General features: G+C 38.6%; 1 protein-coding gene across 1 annotated transcript; it reads right to left on the bottom strand.

Moving 5' to 3' along the window:
* Positions 1 to 112: 112 nt before the first annotated feature.
* On the bottom strand, positions 113 to 16,206 carry tlk1a (tousled-like kinase 1a). Its single transcript, XM_068328745.1, is given in 24 exon segments — positions 113 to 1,152; positions 1,263 to 1,370; positions 1,454 to 1,565; positions 1,770 to 1,905; positions 2,023 to 2,192; positions 2,274 to 2,363; positions 2,558 to 2,649; positions 2,993 to 3,074; positions 3,247 to 3,344; positions 3,746 to 3,812; positions 4,306 to 4,494; positions 5,115 to 5,251; positions 5,339 to 5,449; positions 5,607 to 5,699; positions 5,815 to 5,901; positions 5,989 to 6,084; positions 6,907 to 6,950; positions 7,045 to 7,120; positions 9,270 to 9,308; positions 11,223 to 11,294; positions 11,387 to 11,508; positions 15,942 to 15,978; positions 15,980 to 16,018; positions 16,020 to 16,206. Coding segments are annotated over 24 exon segments (2,325 nt in total). The 5' UTR covers positions 16,077 to 16,206; the 3' UTR covers positions 113 to 981.
* Positions 16,207 to 17,023: the final 817 nt, after the last annotated feature.

The raw sequence follows: 17,023 nt of genomic DNA on the forward strand, positions 1-17,023 counted from the left end.
ATTGAAACGCTCTTGTAAAAATGCAGTACCACATAGACTCACTAGGTGTCAGTATAAAGTCGAATAATGATTAAGTCCAACAGATTTAATTTATGACAGACATATCCTGAAATTCCATTCACTGAAAGAAACATTACTCCTGGTATTTATTATTCACTCAGTAGAACTGTACAATTTGTACCCAACGTGAAATGTAAGAGCGGCAAAGCAGCAAAATCAAACACTCAAGGGAGACTAATTTCACATGGGGAAATTTAAACTTTGTACACATTATGGTGTGGTTCAAAATCTGAAAATTCACCTGTACAGAATATAAACTTTCCAATTTATTTGTTAATATTCCTGCATAGGACTTCATACATTAAGATTTTTCTACATTTGGTTATTTTGTGCATAAAACGCAAGTACGCTGTCCCCAACCTATGTCACTAGTTGCCACTTGTATCCTAAACATTATATTCTCATGGCTAAGTAACTCAAATTTAAGCTTAATGTTTGTGATAAAATGAAAAAAAAATTGCCAAATTAGGGAAATCTTCAAAGTTCTACATAACAATGACTGACCTCTCCTCACAGTAAATTAACTTCTAGCAGCTGAATTATTTCCATCTTGGCAGGACCTTGTTATTTAATCTAAACGACATGCTGTCATGTCTCCCTTCAGCCCTTTACGGCTTTATCCATCTGCAACGTCTGAACAGATGGTCCAGTCACATTTTCTTCAAGGTACAATGTCAGTTTCAGTGCTATAGTGGGACCCTCTAAAGATCCTTTAAAAAAAAAAAAAACCAAATCCCTTCAGTGTCCCTCTCCTTGATCAAGCTCTGGTAAACAAGTCGAAGGCTGGCACAGGCCAGGAGGCCAGGTGAGATCCTAAACCATTTCCTGCTTCTTGCTGGCTGTTCCTCGTCCCACAAACGTGAAGCTCGGCATGTGGGGAGCAACCGTGTTTGTTTGCCTTTTTGCCATAGTACAAAGCTGTCAGTATGAGATGATACTGGAGGAGGCGAGTCCTGAGCCAGCAGCATTCATTTGCAGATTTCCAGAGGAGCTTGACCTCCGTATGTGAGGAAGCAGATATGGGTCGCTTCCCATTTGGCGAACATCAACGCGGTCCTCCTTCCTGTATGCCAGGCAACGCCTTATGAAGGCCTGAGGGGCAAGAAATGTATTCAAAATAATATCAGTGTCATTAAATTATATATTTTCTTTCATGAAATGAGACATGTTTTAAAATGTCTGAAATCTCTTGTTTAACCTACCTTTGCTTCATTACTGGCAACAGGCTTGACAGGGAACTGAACATCGGTAGCTTTCAGGATGGTGTTCTCCTGAAGAATGTCCTGCTGTGACTGATTGTGGCCAAAAGGCTGGAAAAGGACAAAATATTGTTCCAATCAACATGGAACAAACTCCAGATATTAAAATGTAGAATCTGCACCACTGTCATTACCTTCTTTCCATAGAGACACTGAAAAAAGATAACACCCACGGACCACACGTCCACCTTATTGGAGATCTTTGGAGGTTCTTTACCAACCACAAAACACTCAGGAGGCAAATACCTGACACCAGAATATATTCAACAAAAAAAAGGTTATGTAGCAACAGCAAAAGTAACACATTCTCACAATTCTGTGGTGCTTAGACATTTGGACATACTACAACCAACATAATAAAGCTGACATACTCTGACTACTTTTATTTAAGCATCTGATCTCAATTTGTCCACTTCCTACAGTACATCTATACGGGGCATTTCCTCTCACCAATAGGTCCCTGCACCCTGTGATGTTAGGTCCATCCCATCTACACCGTAGTTGTCGTCATCCATGATTTTAGACAAACCAAAGTCAGTGATTTTGATTTCCCCACAGGCTGTGCCATCCACCAGCAGGATATTGCCTTGAAGACAAAGTTCAATAAAGACGGTTGACAAAACTTGAATGGCTGCTTCACACCAATCAGACAAACAAAACCTCTGATCCTTCAAATGAAAAGTATCAGGAAGGGAATGCCTACCTGGTTTGAGGTCGTAATGGATTATGGGTGGCTTAATGTCGTTCAGGTATTTTAGTGCATTCACAATCTGCATGACGATGGACCGTGCCTCCTTCTCTGACATTAACTTATGCTGTTTCAAGTAGAAATCCAAGTCGTTGCCGTCGCAGTACTCCATGACAGTGCAAAAGCTGTAAAAGCAAGAAAAAAATTACGACTTGCATCTAAAACACAACTAATAAGTGAACAAGAACATCTTCAAGCACACTGACGTGTCTGTGTCCAGTGAGAAGTAGTCGAAAAGTTTGACGATTCGGGGGTGATCAAGCTCCTTGTGTATTCTGTACTCTCGACAAGCATGTCTGTGGAGAGGAAGGAATTACTCTGCCATTAGAAACCACAAGATGAAGAATCAAACGCTGTGTTGGGGATTATGGAAGGAATAATAGTGACAGCAAAAATCAAACAAACTTCACACAGCTTCTATAGCGAATTTGAAACATTAGTGACAGTAAAATGGAGTGGATGTAATATTTATCGGTACATTTCAACTTACTTGTGATAGTTCTCTTTTTTCTCTTCTCTCCAGTTCTTGTTAAGTTGGTGGATTTTCACAGCAGCATATCGTTGTTCAATTAAGTCAAAAGCCTGTGCAAGATTCACACAAACAGGTCACACCTGAACTGTAACACTCAGTAAAGTCAGGACCTCAGAACAGGAGTTAAAATGTCTTAGACTCTCTAACACGAACAATAAAGGATTTCGTTGATTTTCTCATGCCAAAGGTAGAAATTTATGCCTCCTTTTGTGATCTGTTCAAAAGCGGCTGTGCATGTAAACAAAACGACTGCTGATGTTGCCGTAGTGATCAGCCTACTTTACGTTAAGGGGGGAAAAAAAAACAAAGACTAGATGGAGCAATATGGCAAACTGATACTCCCATCGTGTGAATCTGGCTTGAGAAAAATAATAACCCAACCTGAAACTTTACCTTGTAAACTTCACTAAAGCCCCCTCTTCCTAGAAGATGCAGGAGAAGATATCGTTCATTCAGTGTTGGGTGATCTTTAAATCTTTAGATAAAGGGAAAAAAAATACGATCAAAACAAATTACAGTACAAATGCAAAACCCACAGGCTGAGGCCCACCGATTCCATTTGATAGTCCTTCTTTTATGATCAACACTATGGATAGGAATACTGGGCCTGTCAGCTACAGCTGTCAAAGAATTTGCTTGAGACTCACTGTGAGCTGTCTTCATTATTTATTCTTTTAAGCTCTCGAATGTGAAGGTTGCGAACCCTCTCCAGACGCTCCAGCTCCACCTGGATCTCAGCTTCTTCCTAGAAGTGAGTCAAGCGCACCAACACACACACGAAGAACTTCAGGGTTGTGACTACGAGGTAAGGAGCTCATCCAAACACACTTGAATACAGCTGACGAGTTCTGTATTAAATATTAACAGTTGGGGGTGTTTCCGATGCTTCTTCATCAAGAAGACAATGAACAATTTGATGAGATACAGGCAAGAGGAACCGTTCAGGAAAAAAGGTCAATATCTTTAATGACCCTTGTGAAAAAACAATTTCCTACATTTAATTATTTAACTAATTCAAAGAGCAAAAGTAGGCCCTGAAGAGCTACTGAAATATAATTTTTGAAATGCAGTATTTACTCTTTTGCTCGTAGTGGACAGACAATTCTGTTTCTAATAAACTTGATGTGCATTTAGCTTGGGACAAACCTTCTTGAGATGTCCAAGTCGTAGTTTGAAGATCTCTTCCTGTTCATGGTACTCTGCTAGTGTCAGCCTTTCCATGACAGAAGTAGAAAGGGGGGAAAAAGCACAAGCTTCTGTCAACATCTCCATCCATGCCAGTTCTCGCTTTCAATCCTGTCAAACTTGCTTTACAGCCGACTATGCAAAAGAATAATTAAAAATAGTCACAAGGTAATTCTGAGTCCTCATGTGCTCAACAGAAGGAGCCCCACACAAGCCTTGAGGATATGCACCAAGGTTATATCGACCCGGACTGTGTGTGTCCAAATTCAGGTCAAGCAGCTTCACAGTGATGAGTGAGGCGGTTCAAGTTACATTTTGGACCTTAAATATGCTTCCAGACCTTATCTAAGGAAACACCTGCACATCATTTCCACTATATTGTGTGTCACACTTATTCAAAGTGAGCCAATGTGACAGGGAAAAAAAACATTACGGCTTGAATTCTATAAACTTATTTATAAAATGCTCAAGCAGTAGAAAATGGCAGCTTTGTGATATTTTCCTAACAGGCCTGAACTTACAGCTGAGGTAGGCTGGGTTTTACAAAGGGATCGTTTTCGGCTCCGTTCACTGCCTTGGTTTTGCGTTGCTTTGGCTCAGAATTTGTGGTGGGTGCTTGAGAGTTGCTGGATGATGGTGGTTTCCTCTTGACTAGAAGTTTTCTCTGCCTCTCAATGTCCTCTCTCTGTTGGTTTATCCACTCTTGCTGTCTGCAGATGGGAAGCAGTGTTTTAGAGATCACATGCTCAAACACATCATCTTAAATCTTTTAATTTGATTGACCCTACATTGACTGCACCTATTATTATGAATTTGCCATTTTGGGATACTTCTGAAGGGCTTTTGGATCGTACGTAGGCTTGCAGCCCCCAGACAACAACTGCAGTTAGAGGTTGTAAAGTAGGCTAATGATGTTGCTAGCATGTTCCATAGCTGTCTGAGTTTCTCTCCCCCCTCTGTCAGTGACGCAAAGAGCCGAAGGTGTTTGTCTTCGACATGTACTTCATCTGAAGTCGCATAGAATCCAGTCATGACATTCCTTCCTGCAGGACTGTCTGGTGGATTGCTCACCACTACTTTGCCAGAATGAGAAGGAAGAGCATCAAACCTAAAACCTAATCCATGAAAAATAGTTTGTGTATCTGTCCTATGGCCCAGATCTAGTCAAAATATTTAATGGGTTAAACTACGCTACACCCATTCCATTACAGGTTTCAATAATTGCTTTGTTTTTCTCTTTAAAAAAGAACAAAATATTACCATCAGCACATATGAACATCAAGTGAACAACATCATAAGCAATTAGAAATGACCATTTAAAGCATTTTACTTGACAAGGTTTTGGAAGGCATAGCCATCAGTCCACTGCTCTGTGAAAGAGGCGCCATGCCTCACAGTAGTGAAATGGCCTAAACGAAGTCTATCCTGCATGCTTTTCTCCCGACAGGCCTGCTTCTCCTGGGTGCTCTGAGTAACAAAAGAAAATATATTTGGACACAGACGCGCACACACACATACGTATTGAATGAAGGACAAAGGAAAACAATACTTTACCTTTTCAATGAGCAACTTCTTGCTCATGGTGATGCATTTATTCAAGCGTTCCTTGTATTTTTCAAGTAACTTTTGTTGTTCGTCTATCTGTCTCCTGAGATCACAGTTTGCCTAAGCAGCAGAAAAAAACTTTAATCAATGAAGTATAAAATATCTGATTCTGACACAAGGTATTCAACATATTAGAAGCTATGTTTACATGACTGACAGACAACACAGATGAGGCCTGGTTCTACAACCCAAAGACAAGCTAAACATTTCTCCTCACCCTTAGTAAATCGTCTATTCTCCCCTCCTTCTTTTCAAGGTCTAGATTCTTAGTGCTTTCAAGGGCAGCCAATTTCAACACTGTAAGGTCAGTCTGAAATGAAATATGAAGATTTTTTAAAAAATTGAGCAGCACTTTCAAACATATTTACGAGTGAATTTGAAGGGTGAACAGCTTGTCAATCCACCGTCACACCACCACCCCTCACCTGAACAAGTTTGACTGCAAGTTGCTTTGGATGCATGATGTGGTCCCCAAAAGACAGACTAGTCGGAGATGAGCTATTTTGTCGAACCTGCAACAGAAAATTATCTTTAGGCTACTGCTACTTTCAAATGAAGGATCTTTGGAAATGATGTAAACAAAATTTGGTGTAGCTTACGGCTGTGCCCTGAGTGGAGTGGGAATGTGAGTTTTGGGGCGAACGAAGAACTGGTGGGAGACCTCTGACTGGACTGGACCCATTTCCTCCCTGGAACTAAAAGGTTTGGACATGAAAAACGACACTACTGCTAACAATGCTAATGACAGACCCAGCACTGGGCCATTACTGTGGAAAAATATTGGTAAATGTGTGGAGAAACTGGTGTAACTTTACCTTAATCTGTGTGTGTGTGTGTGTGTGTGTGTGTGTGTGTGTGTGTGTGTGTGTGCGTGCGTGTGTGCACCAGTAATCAAATATGTCGATGTGTCAAAATTATCTCCAAATGCATCCCAAAGCTTGTAAATGTATACAGGAATATGCCATGTGTATTCAGAATATGCGAGCTTTATGAGATTTGCAAATGTTACAATCAACATTACTGTTCAGAAGTGTATTGACATTTCTAAATGTGTAAAGAACTCTGAATATATATTGATGGGTGAAATGTATTTTGTTTAGAAGGACATTAGCTGCTTTTTCACTGGCATAAATCTGCATCAGTGTACAGTGACTTGCAAACCGAGAGACTGTCTTTCTTCTCTAGTCAGCAGTAGCATATGCCAGACTGTGCTACACATTTACTGAATGAAAAACAATGTTAGGATTACATTTTAGAATTGTACATCTTGACCAGTTCCAAGTATGAAAATGCACTGGGAGATTTTTGAACTATTACACATTTAAAGGTTCCTGTGCTCTTTCAGAAATCTCAGAACCCTTTCAGAGATTGAAATCTCTGCACATATTTTCAAACAGGTTTGCAGCCACTCTGAATGTTCCTTTCTCAGCTGTGCTACTTTAGAGCCAGGGAATTTCTTACATCCTAGTTGTTAAATGTATAGTGTAGGCAACATCTGACACAAACTGTAAACTTACATCAAAATAATCACTTATTTTGGGTCCTCGCACAATGGATTTCCCTGTGAAGATAAAAGATGGACAGAACAGTTATTTTAATATAATTCAGTAAGAGCAGGAGTAGAAATACAACCAGTTCAATACAAAGACACTCACCTTGACTGCTCTCTGATTGGATCTCAGGTTTCCGTTTCCTGCCTCTAGTTGTTTCTGAATGTTTCTTCTCTGGGGTCTGAAAGAATTTGATTCAGCAAAATCAATTCAAATCACTACACAGAAGTGTGGGCTTCATTTGCTGCCTCTGTTAACTGTTTTAGAATAATCTGGTTGTTAAGCTACTTGTGGGAAAATTCCAAAGGAATAACAAATATTTATTATGAAGCCATGACAATAACATTTGAATTATGTATCTGCCAGTTTTATAGCAGTCTTGTATTTCAGCAATAATCAAACATTAAATGTTCACCAGTGTTGTTTCCATAAAGTATTAAGTGTTAGCCCAACAATAAGTTCTGGTAAGAAAACTTAAATTGATATATACAGTATACACTCACAACAGCTACGATATTTAGACATGAAAACGAGGAATACGTAATTGTTGATACAATTACCTTAAATTCTAGTATTTAAATCCCACCCTTTTAAATCCCTTAACCTACATAAGTCCCTTAACCTACATAAGTCAAAATTGCAAATGACAATTTTGACTTATGTTGAAAAGTGGAAAAGCAGCAGCAGCAGCAGCAGCAAAAGCTTAATCAGGATAAGTGTCTGAGGCATTACTCATCTTGATCGGTGATGGTGAGAAGGCCGAAACAGAAGAGGTAGCAGGGTACTAAACACAAAAAAGGCTGCAAATTTTAACTAAACTGGCAATCGTTTCGACTATGCAGCATGCCAGGTGACTGCAGGAACCTTTTCTACACACGGCGGCCCGGCTTGCCTCAGTCTGACTCAGAGAAGTGATTGGCATCATTATTACAGCAAGGCCACTGACTTGAAGGTGTGCCTAACTGAAGATGCACAAGTCTTTAGTTGATGACATTTAAGAAGCAGTGAGCCCACCCATTGCTGTAAATGATGAAAAAAAACAGAACACAACTGTGAAATGGTGCTGAGTATTAGTCCCATAGATCCTTCACAATAAAGGCCCCTGATTTTATTGCATAGCATGACAGGGAAAGTATTTGCTGTCCTCATTACATGAAGTGAGCTGTTTGCAGCGGTGCAGTTCCAGTCATCTAAAATCTCAATCAGGCCTAATCCAGTGTTTATGTATTCAGCTTCCTAGAGGGGCGCGGTGGTTGGAGGTTGCATCCCATAAATATCAAGGCTGCAGTCCTTAAGCAGGGAAAGCAGGCTTGATTCCATCTGTAGACGTTTGCTGGATGTCTTTCCCTGTAGCTCTCCCACATTTCATTTCATGTCACCTCCTCTGTTCAAATGAAGGTTCAACTATAATTTAGCTATCACTACAAATTTTTTATTTTATTTATTTACAGTATATTTATTGTAAATATACAATAAAGGTTCCCCATTATATTCTTATTTAAATCTTTTGAAGCATCCAAATAGGAAATGTTGAGCTTTCACCAGCAGTAAGGTAATGACTCCTGCAGATGAAAGTGAACATGATGAAAGAGTGAAAAAAAAGCAGAAAGCACAAAAAGTAACTCCGGAGAGATGCTAAACTTCAAATCAGAGATTCCATTAGAAAGAACAAAAAGAAAAAGAGCTGAACAGAAACATCTTTGTCTCCTGTTGGTGATGGGGGCTCGTTTAAGAGGCATCATGAAATCAACCCAAAAGAGCATGGGTCGAGTTTTTAGCTGTGTTAACTTTATTCAGTTCTCATTTGACCCTAATCATAGATACATACCAACAAAACAAAAACATTCTAATAATACCTGTAACAATAAAAGCTCTAGTAAAAGTCCAAAACCTACAAGTTAGATTGATTTCACATCAGTGTTTTGAGATAGGGAGTGAGGTGATGCATGATGGAGCATGGACATCACATCAGTCCATTGACCGTACTTGAACTGTGTATGAGTAACGAACATTGTGTGACAGAAGCATATTTCTCACTATGATTCAACTATTAACCATCTAACATGAACACAATATTGTAAACCTCCTTCAATGTTGTTTACTTGAGATGAGTAAAGTTGATTTTTTGAATGTTTAATATGTGACCATTTAAAGTCATTAAATTGGTTTCTGACAAATAAGAAGAAAATGTTTATGACTGCATACAAAATGTGTAATGTGGAACAATTTTCAGAGTGCCATGTAGGAGCAGGTTAGTTCCTCAGGAGGAAGTTTTGGCATAGAGACCTGATTGAATAATTATTAATTCAATGATTTCATTGTATACATACCGAGTAAGCAGGAGAGCTGCCCCGTTTCACATCAGACCCCTACAAAGTGAAAAAGAAGTTTTCTTCCTTGGTAAACAAGACGACTGGAGGATACTATTTCAGATCATTTCCATCAGATCAAAACTATGATATGCACTCACTGATCACCTTCTGGTTCTGAGACGTAGAATTACGGAATAGAACATGTGACATTGAGTATCGTGAACAAAATTATTCCCTATTGGTGTTATTTGAATAATTATTCTTCATTTATGATTAGAGGGTGTGTAAAATGAAAATATTTTGAGTTTTTTATATCCCCAGTGGCAAGGAATTTGTACACTTCTTCAATTTGTGTACAGGAGAGGGACATACTGTATATCTTTAAATGTTGTATTTTGTATTGGTGCTACTTTTTTTTCATTTTCAGTATATGTGATTTAATAAAGTGATCTATGCTTATCATGACTGCAGAGGATGTCTGAATACAAATAGAAGCTGATTGACTGATTAATGTGAGGAGTTTATCCCAACTCTAAACCCCCCTTCAAAATCTGTGGACTTTTTAGCTGTTATTTAACGTAAGATAACCAAACACCAATAACCTGCATTGTTGGTCAGAAGGAGAGGGATGAAATATTTGGGCATCACGACACACAGGCCATGGATGGACCCATCATGAACTCGCTACTGTTACTCTTAGTTATTTTCAGAAGATTTTTCCACCTTTTAGCTCAAACAGGTCCTGAAAATTTGTCAAAACTATCAAACTGCTCTTCTGAAACAATAATTAATTCACATCTAGTCATATAGTACTCTCAAAAATTAAGATTAAAGTTATTGAGTTTTCCCAGGCCACCCTATAAAGGGAAATTTCCAGGTAGGGTGTTGTCTGTCTACACTTCCTGTGACTTAACAGCAGGCCGCTGCTGCCAAACATTTTTTATTTTTGGACAGTTTATCAGCGAAAGCATTAATCGTATTAACAGACATGGACGAGATTAAGGAAATGAGTTTCAATTCATTCTGGGATGACTGCCCAGCCCCATGTAAATATTGTAAAACAAGAACAGCAGCTCCTGGGTGGAACACCAAACTTGACTTCAAGGAGTTACAGATGACCAAATCCAACCTAATTTGAGCAGTAAAAGCTGTTTATCAGGAGGCACTGGTCTACTTAATGCTGATGCAAAATAAGGAACACTTTCCAGTTTCTGCATAAATAATCAAGGATAACATTTGAAGAAGTCCAATAACAGCATGACATCAAAAGGAGAGAGTGGCTGCAGCAGTGTGGCTATTCTATAGAACACAGATGGATGAACAAGGACATCCATTTTATGTTAATTAAAATACCAGTAAACAATATGGCAGTTTGCTTTTCATTCTGTCATAATACAGTATTTATTAAAAAATGTATTTTTTGGTCTAAATGCAGTGTTGCACATTGCCTGATGAGGTGATTTTATTTTGTGAAACCATGGGCGGCTGTGGCATCATCAGGCTTGGCTACAAATAATAAAAGCAAAATTGATCTATTGATATTTACTCATGAAAATGTTTTAACTGGTTATTTTTAGTATGCAGTAATCCCTAGCTTGTTCATGCTTCAAGATGCCCGACTTCACTACATTGCAGATTTTTAGTAGGTAGTCATGTGATACCATACGCGCATGCTATTGGACGACAGCATTTGTGTGTGCGCTGCGTTTTGAGACACACGGAACGCAGCGCAATTCAGCGTATTAAAGAAACACTTCTCATCAATACAAAAGTGTTTTAAACAGTCTATAAGAGTGTGGGAAAAGGTAATACAGATATAAGGTGGTTTAATACCAGTGTGGAGAGGCTTCATAAATGTTTAAATTACCATAAATAATAACATAGTTTGTTGCCATATCGCGGAATTTCATTCTTTCGCGAGTAACGAGGGATTACTGTATTAACACAGTTCACATCAATGGGTTGGTGTACCTCTGACTCCTTGTCACTTAGGGATCCCAGGCTTCCAAAACTATGATTTGAACATTCATTATTGGTCAAACCCTAAAAAAAAAAAAAGATTTAAAAATAGATGTTAAAAACATGATTCCGATCAATCGAATACAGAAAAAGTGAAACAGCTAACATGAACTTACTTTGGTTCCACCACTCATGCTGCCAGTGCTGCCCCCTGTGCTGCCACTAACTCCACCCATGAAGCGTGCCTCTAGCAGCTCCTGTCTTCGGGGGTCCAGACTGTGCAGCTCCTCCATCGTGCCTAGTCGGATCATCAATAATTCAGCATGTCTCAATAACAGTCAATAATGATACCTGTAACTTTAAACTCCATCAACAATCTGAAATCATGACAAGCAACAATATTTTCATATTTAGAACTACCAGCAGGATAACAACAAAAATGCATTAAAAAAAAAAATATATATATATATATATATATATATATATATCCCCATAGTAATTTATCACAACTCAAATCACTGAGTGAGAAGACAACAGGCCTTTCCACAACATCAACCCAATTCTAAGAACAATGAAAATGAGGAGGACTGTAAAGCAGAGACCAAGTCGCTTGAGCGTCACAACACCACCTCGATGTGTCATTCAGAGCTGGCCTTCTGCAGCATTAAGAGGCATGACGTATGATGCAACAGCAAGAATAAATGCTGATATATTTCACCATCTGTCCAGTTTAGCGCTCATCTTCTGTGGTTGTTCTTCAAATGATAGACTTCCTGTTGCTACAGAATTGTTAAATCCCCGGGGTAACGATTACTACCTGCCAAGGTGTGACAGAGGTGGAAACACCAGACACCCTACTATGCCTTCACTGAATTCAAATGTTGGGGCAAGTGATTATTGATTCGTATTTGTGCTTGATTTACCCATTCCGCCTGCACTCTGAGCATTCCACCCACTAAACCTGGTCTTTTAACAAGAGTCAATTCAAACCTTCAAAGGAAGTCATTTTAAGAGGAGGACAAAATAATCGCTCAATATGTTATACTACGTACACAATCACAGCACCTAGTAACTGTGGTCTACTTAAAAAAAGGTAAGTTATTAAATGATGAAGGTGCACCAAACACAATAATTGTGTCAACTCAAGTTCAAATGTTGGTATCATTTTTTATACCGGACCTACCAGAACTCCTCCTCTTCCAAGTGTCAAATATGCACATAGATTCTTTAAAGATGAAGTCCTTTAACATACTGTCCTATTAAATTTTTAAGGTTAAAATTCTTCTATTTTTCATAAAAATATGGCATTACTGTACGAACCAAGCACTACCTGATTTATTAGGCTCATTCCTGTCACTTGGACTTTAATCCCCGCTTTCTGGGCATTCTTTATAGAGCAGGCTCCACGACTGAATTTGGAGGTAATTTAGGCCCAGGGTCGTAAAGTCTGACAGATTATTCATGATAAAACACAAGCCATGGCAGGAAGAGCTTAATCAATGTTCATGCACGACATCCTGGAAAGCAAAAGCATTGTCTTATTTCATGCATTACAATGGCATGGGCCAACAAATCGGTCCGCTTCAGTGTACAACATGAAGTCACTTCAGAAATATGTCCTCACTGATATTGCAGTCAATTCAGTAAATACTACAAACTTACTACCAGTTTTCTAGATCTGCACAGGTAACAAATAGATATTTAACAAAGAAAGCTTAAAAGACTCATGCATTCAGGCAAATTATCTCCTGCTGGACAATTACTATCATAGAATTAACTGCAAAACACATTTATACTGCAGAGTAAGAAAATATCCCAATACAGATTCAACAATCTCCCTGTGTGTGTAGAAATGTGTAGAAATGTAGATAACTCAGCTAACTACCATCTAACAACTGTGTTATTAGTGTCTTACCATTTATACACAGTGAAATTTTAAAATAAAAGCATAATTAAATACACAATCATTTCAGTAGAAGTATTGATCAAATTGCAGAAATAATTACAGTGGATTTTTTAATGGTCACTCAAATAGTGTAAGCAGTCCAGCAACCCAGAAGCTAAGGAATAGAAAGACTACAACCAGCCTGGTTGTGATTCAATTACCCAATCCATAATGAATGACATTCTTTGGACAGAGGTGGTCTGATCCCACCAGAAACTGAACAACTGACATTTCTGTTAAGGAGTCATGTCCATTTTCTCCTGAAGAAAGATTGAGAACATTCAAGCTGACCACTAGATTCAAACCTTTTTTTTTGTAGAACACAGTAAGAACACCTAAATACACATTTGACCCAAAAATAGATAACTGTCAACAGGAAAAATATGTAACAACCACAATGTACAAGTTAAAATCCAATGAATCAACGGTGCAAGTTCCTGACACCCTCATTGTGTCCATGCTTGATAAGGTCAAGCTCAGATATAGACTATGCCTCAACAATTTATGATGAATAATGTTTTCATGTGACATAGAAACAACCACTCTCGACATGAGTCACACCTTATCTAACTAAACATTATTGTACTTCTTTTTATTTGCAGATACTAAGGAATGCTGACTGATGACAATTTAATTCTAAAACAAAATAGCATTAGCATTTGACTGACTTTTTTGTTAAGTTTTAAAACACACTCGTACACGCGCACACACACACACACACACACACACAAACACATACAAATTATAATACAAGTTTGAATTGAGCGCTGCAAACAAATGTTAAGATGCATAGAACTTTCTATAAATAATATATCCTAATTATCCTAATGACAAGTTAGGATTTTAATTAAAAATGGTTAGCCTTGGATTATCAAACCTCAATTGCTTATTATGACCTTTCAACTATCGGAAGAAGTGGTCACATTTTTAGGCATGTGATAATAGGAGCCAACCTTTGCTACCAGGCTTACAAAGGATAGATAGCAGGTTAAGCTCACCGCAGCCACTAACATGTTTGTCCTGTGCAGCATATACTCTGCCTGATTTAAAATCTATTTGACTGAAAAAGAAATTAAGAAACCGAGCAGAAGAAAAACTTGAAAAAAGTTGTAAAATATTACTTTGCATTCTGTCATTATTGAGGGCATTTTACAATGACTTAAAATATTATTGACCAATATACACAGATGTTTTTCCACCTACAGTAATTTCCAAATTCTTCATTCGAGTGCTATTTAAACGAAAAAACACGTTTTTGCCGACAGGATTAGGTCATGGAGCAATGCATTTTTTCTAGAACTGTTTGCTTCACACTTTCAAGGAATCAAATGACGATTCTGATTTTACTCATAGAAACCACAGACTTTAATGGAAGCTGAAGCTTTTGAAGCCTTCCTCAATCTAATATTAACTTTGGTCTGTCTGAGATGTATCCAACATTGCCTGTTTCCACACAGAATGTTTAGGATACAAGCCAGTTATGTGGTGTTTCTTCACATCCCTGTTTGAAACATGAAGGCCTCTGTGAAAACTATTATCTACTGTATATTCAAGCCCCTGCAAGAACATGTGGTTGAACCCTTACAACTCTTGCTGTGGATGTCATTTTAACTCCATGCTGCTTAGTCAGCACAGTGACCACCTGTTTAAAGCAGACACTTGGAAAATCTTTTTTTTTTAATCTCTGCCATAACCTGGCTTGGTTTACTTCCTAAAGGTCACTCATAAAAAAATATAGCAACTCGAACCAAAAATGAAAAAAGTTCAAGACAAATTTCCCAATTGTCCATATTTATATGCATGATGTAGACAGCCATCATTGATAAATACTCCTGCAATACTACTGAAAATTGATAAATCTACATTACCTCGATGTCCAAATCTAAAAGTCCTCCATCATGACAATGACTGATGCAAACTACAAATATCAACAGTGACAACTATGGATCCCTGACATGACCAAAAATGCTTTCACCTTTTAATTACGTGTTTTAGCTTAATCCTATGGGTGTCCCTTCATTTTACTTTGGGCGTCTAGTGTTAAATGAACACTTGGCTCTCTCTGCTCCAAGTTTAGGTCAAACAAGGCTAGCTGCCTTCCTAAGCCGTCGCATCCATCACGAATAGCTCCCTAAAAGACCACAGACTGCATTTAATGTTCGCTGTGTGACTCCTGCCATCTTCAAAGCCGAGCATTAACCATTAAGTACCGTCATTAACTTAGATGCTGTGAACATTTTTTGGTGGAGAAACACCACAGTCAACACACAAAGGATTTTCGACAGCGCGATGCACACCTAACTTATTCATTACTTGCCATCAATCCGGTTATTTCACGCTGACCATCAATGAAATGCTACATTTCTCTCTTTGCGGATGATGTTAGTGATTCCTTCTCCGATTTAATTTAACGCTACCTGTAACTTGATCAACATCGGTATTTGCTCTTATAACAGCAGCATAGTTGTGTTCGGATGCAGAGGCTACAGTGGTAACCTTTCCTGCCTCCACGCAGGTTTATCGCCATTATGACCGTGTTTGTCTTTAGGATAGTCCCCTGGCCTGAGCGGAGGAGCGGTCCTGTGTCCTCCCTGCTGCTAGCTAACCAAACAGGCTCAGCCGACTTTAAAGCTGACGCGTTAACGTTACTCTAACGCTAGCTGCCGAGCAGGTTTCGCCACTAACATTTGCTCGGTCATTTTAACACAATTCCCTTTCGTTGTGCACAAAAAGACCAGAACGAACAAGTAGAGGAGATATTTGCGTTTTAAAATGTCTCACGATACCTTCCCGGGCCTTCACCACCGCCGTGGTATCTTGCTGAAAACACAGTCCGTGTCGGGGACGTGGTGAGCTGGGACCAAAGATGGCGTCCCCTCAAAACTTCCACTACTTTGGACACTCATCAAGCTACTTTTCATGTGTTGGCACTGCTGCGCAAGATTAATCTCTCACGGAGTATGTGGAATTAACACAATGATAAAAAACAGTTGTTTTTACATGGGAACAGTGACAGCTACTGGGTGAAAATGTCTAATTATTTTCCGTTTTAGGGCACAAACCTCTCCGCACCTCTGCGCTGGGTCCAGAGCCACCTCCGTCTGAGGTGAAGCCGCTAAACGTCACGCATCGTGTGCAACATTCTTATCGCGAGGGTGATGCATTTCTTCCTGGACGTCATTGACAACAAATAACATTATTATGCAAACTGCACGCAAAGACTGCGCACAATCACCTTTAGTGTCAGGATGCAGACTGGTGTGTGATGAATAAGAATTTTTGATATTTACATCTGTTTCAAAAGAAAAATCCGAAGACTTTAAATAAAACTGTTGTTGGACGATATTAGAAGATATCTCGAAATTATGATCCACTCTTGTTGATGGTTGAACAATTGCATTGCATATACCATACTCCCAACTTTTTTACTTACTTTTCTTAACTTTTTTTTTTTCATATTCTCATTCCATAATGAAAGTCAAGTGTCTTGAAATCTAGTGCTTTTTCTTTTTAATCTTTTTAATCTTTTTGATCAAGCAAAGAATTAACCATTCATTTACAGAGTTGGTAAAACTCCCAACTTTTGAATCTTAATAAACTATTTGAAACACCCAGTTAGCTTTGCACGATAACACACAAAGCTGTTTGAACTCATGAAAGCTGACTTGTGAAATTTTAAAAGGATCTTACAGATTGCCATAATTAAAAAGCTTAATAACATATAAAGAAGGTAAAATTATCTCACCTTTGAACAACTACAGCGGTAAAGTACATTGTCCAAAAACATTATAGGCTCCTAATGTTAATGCTCTGACAAGAACTACTTAAATGTATAATTAGTACTTTTTGAATAAACTACTTCATGTAC

This window comes from Antennarius striatus, chromosome 12 (assembly GCF_040054535.1).
Source record: "Antennarius striatus isolate MH-2024 chromosome 12, ASM4005453v1, whole genome shotgun sequence".
Taxonomy (NCBI): Eukaryota; Metazoa; Chordata; class Actinopteri; order Lophiiformes; family Antennariidae; genus Antennarius; species Antennarius striatus.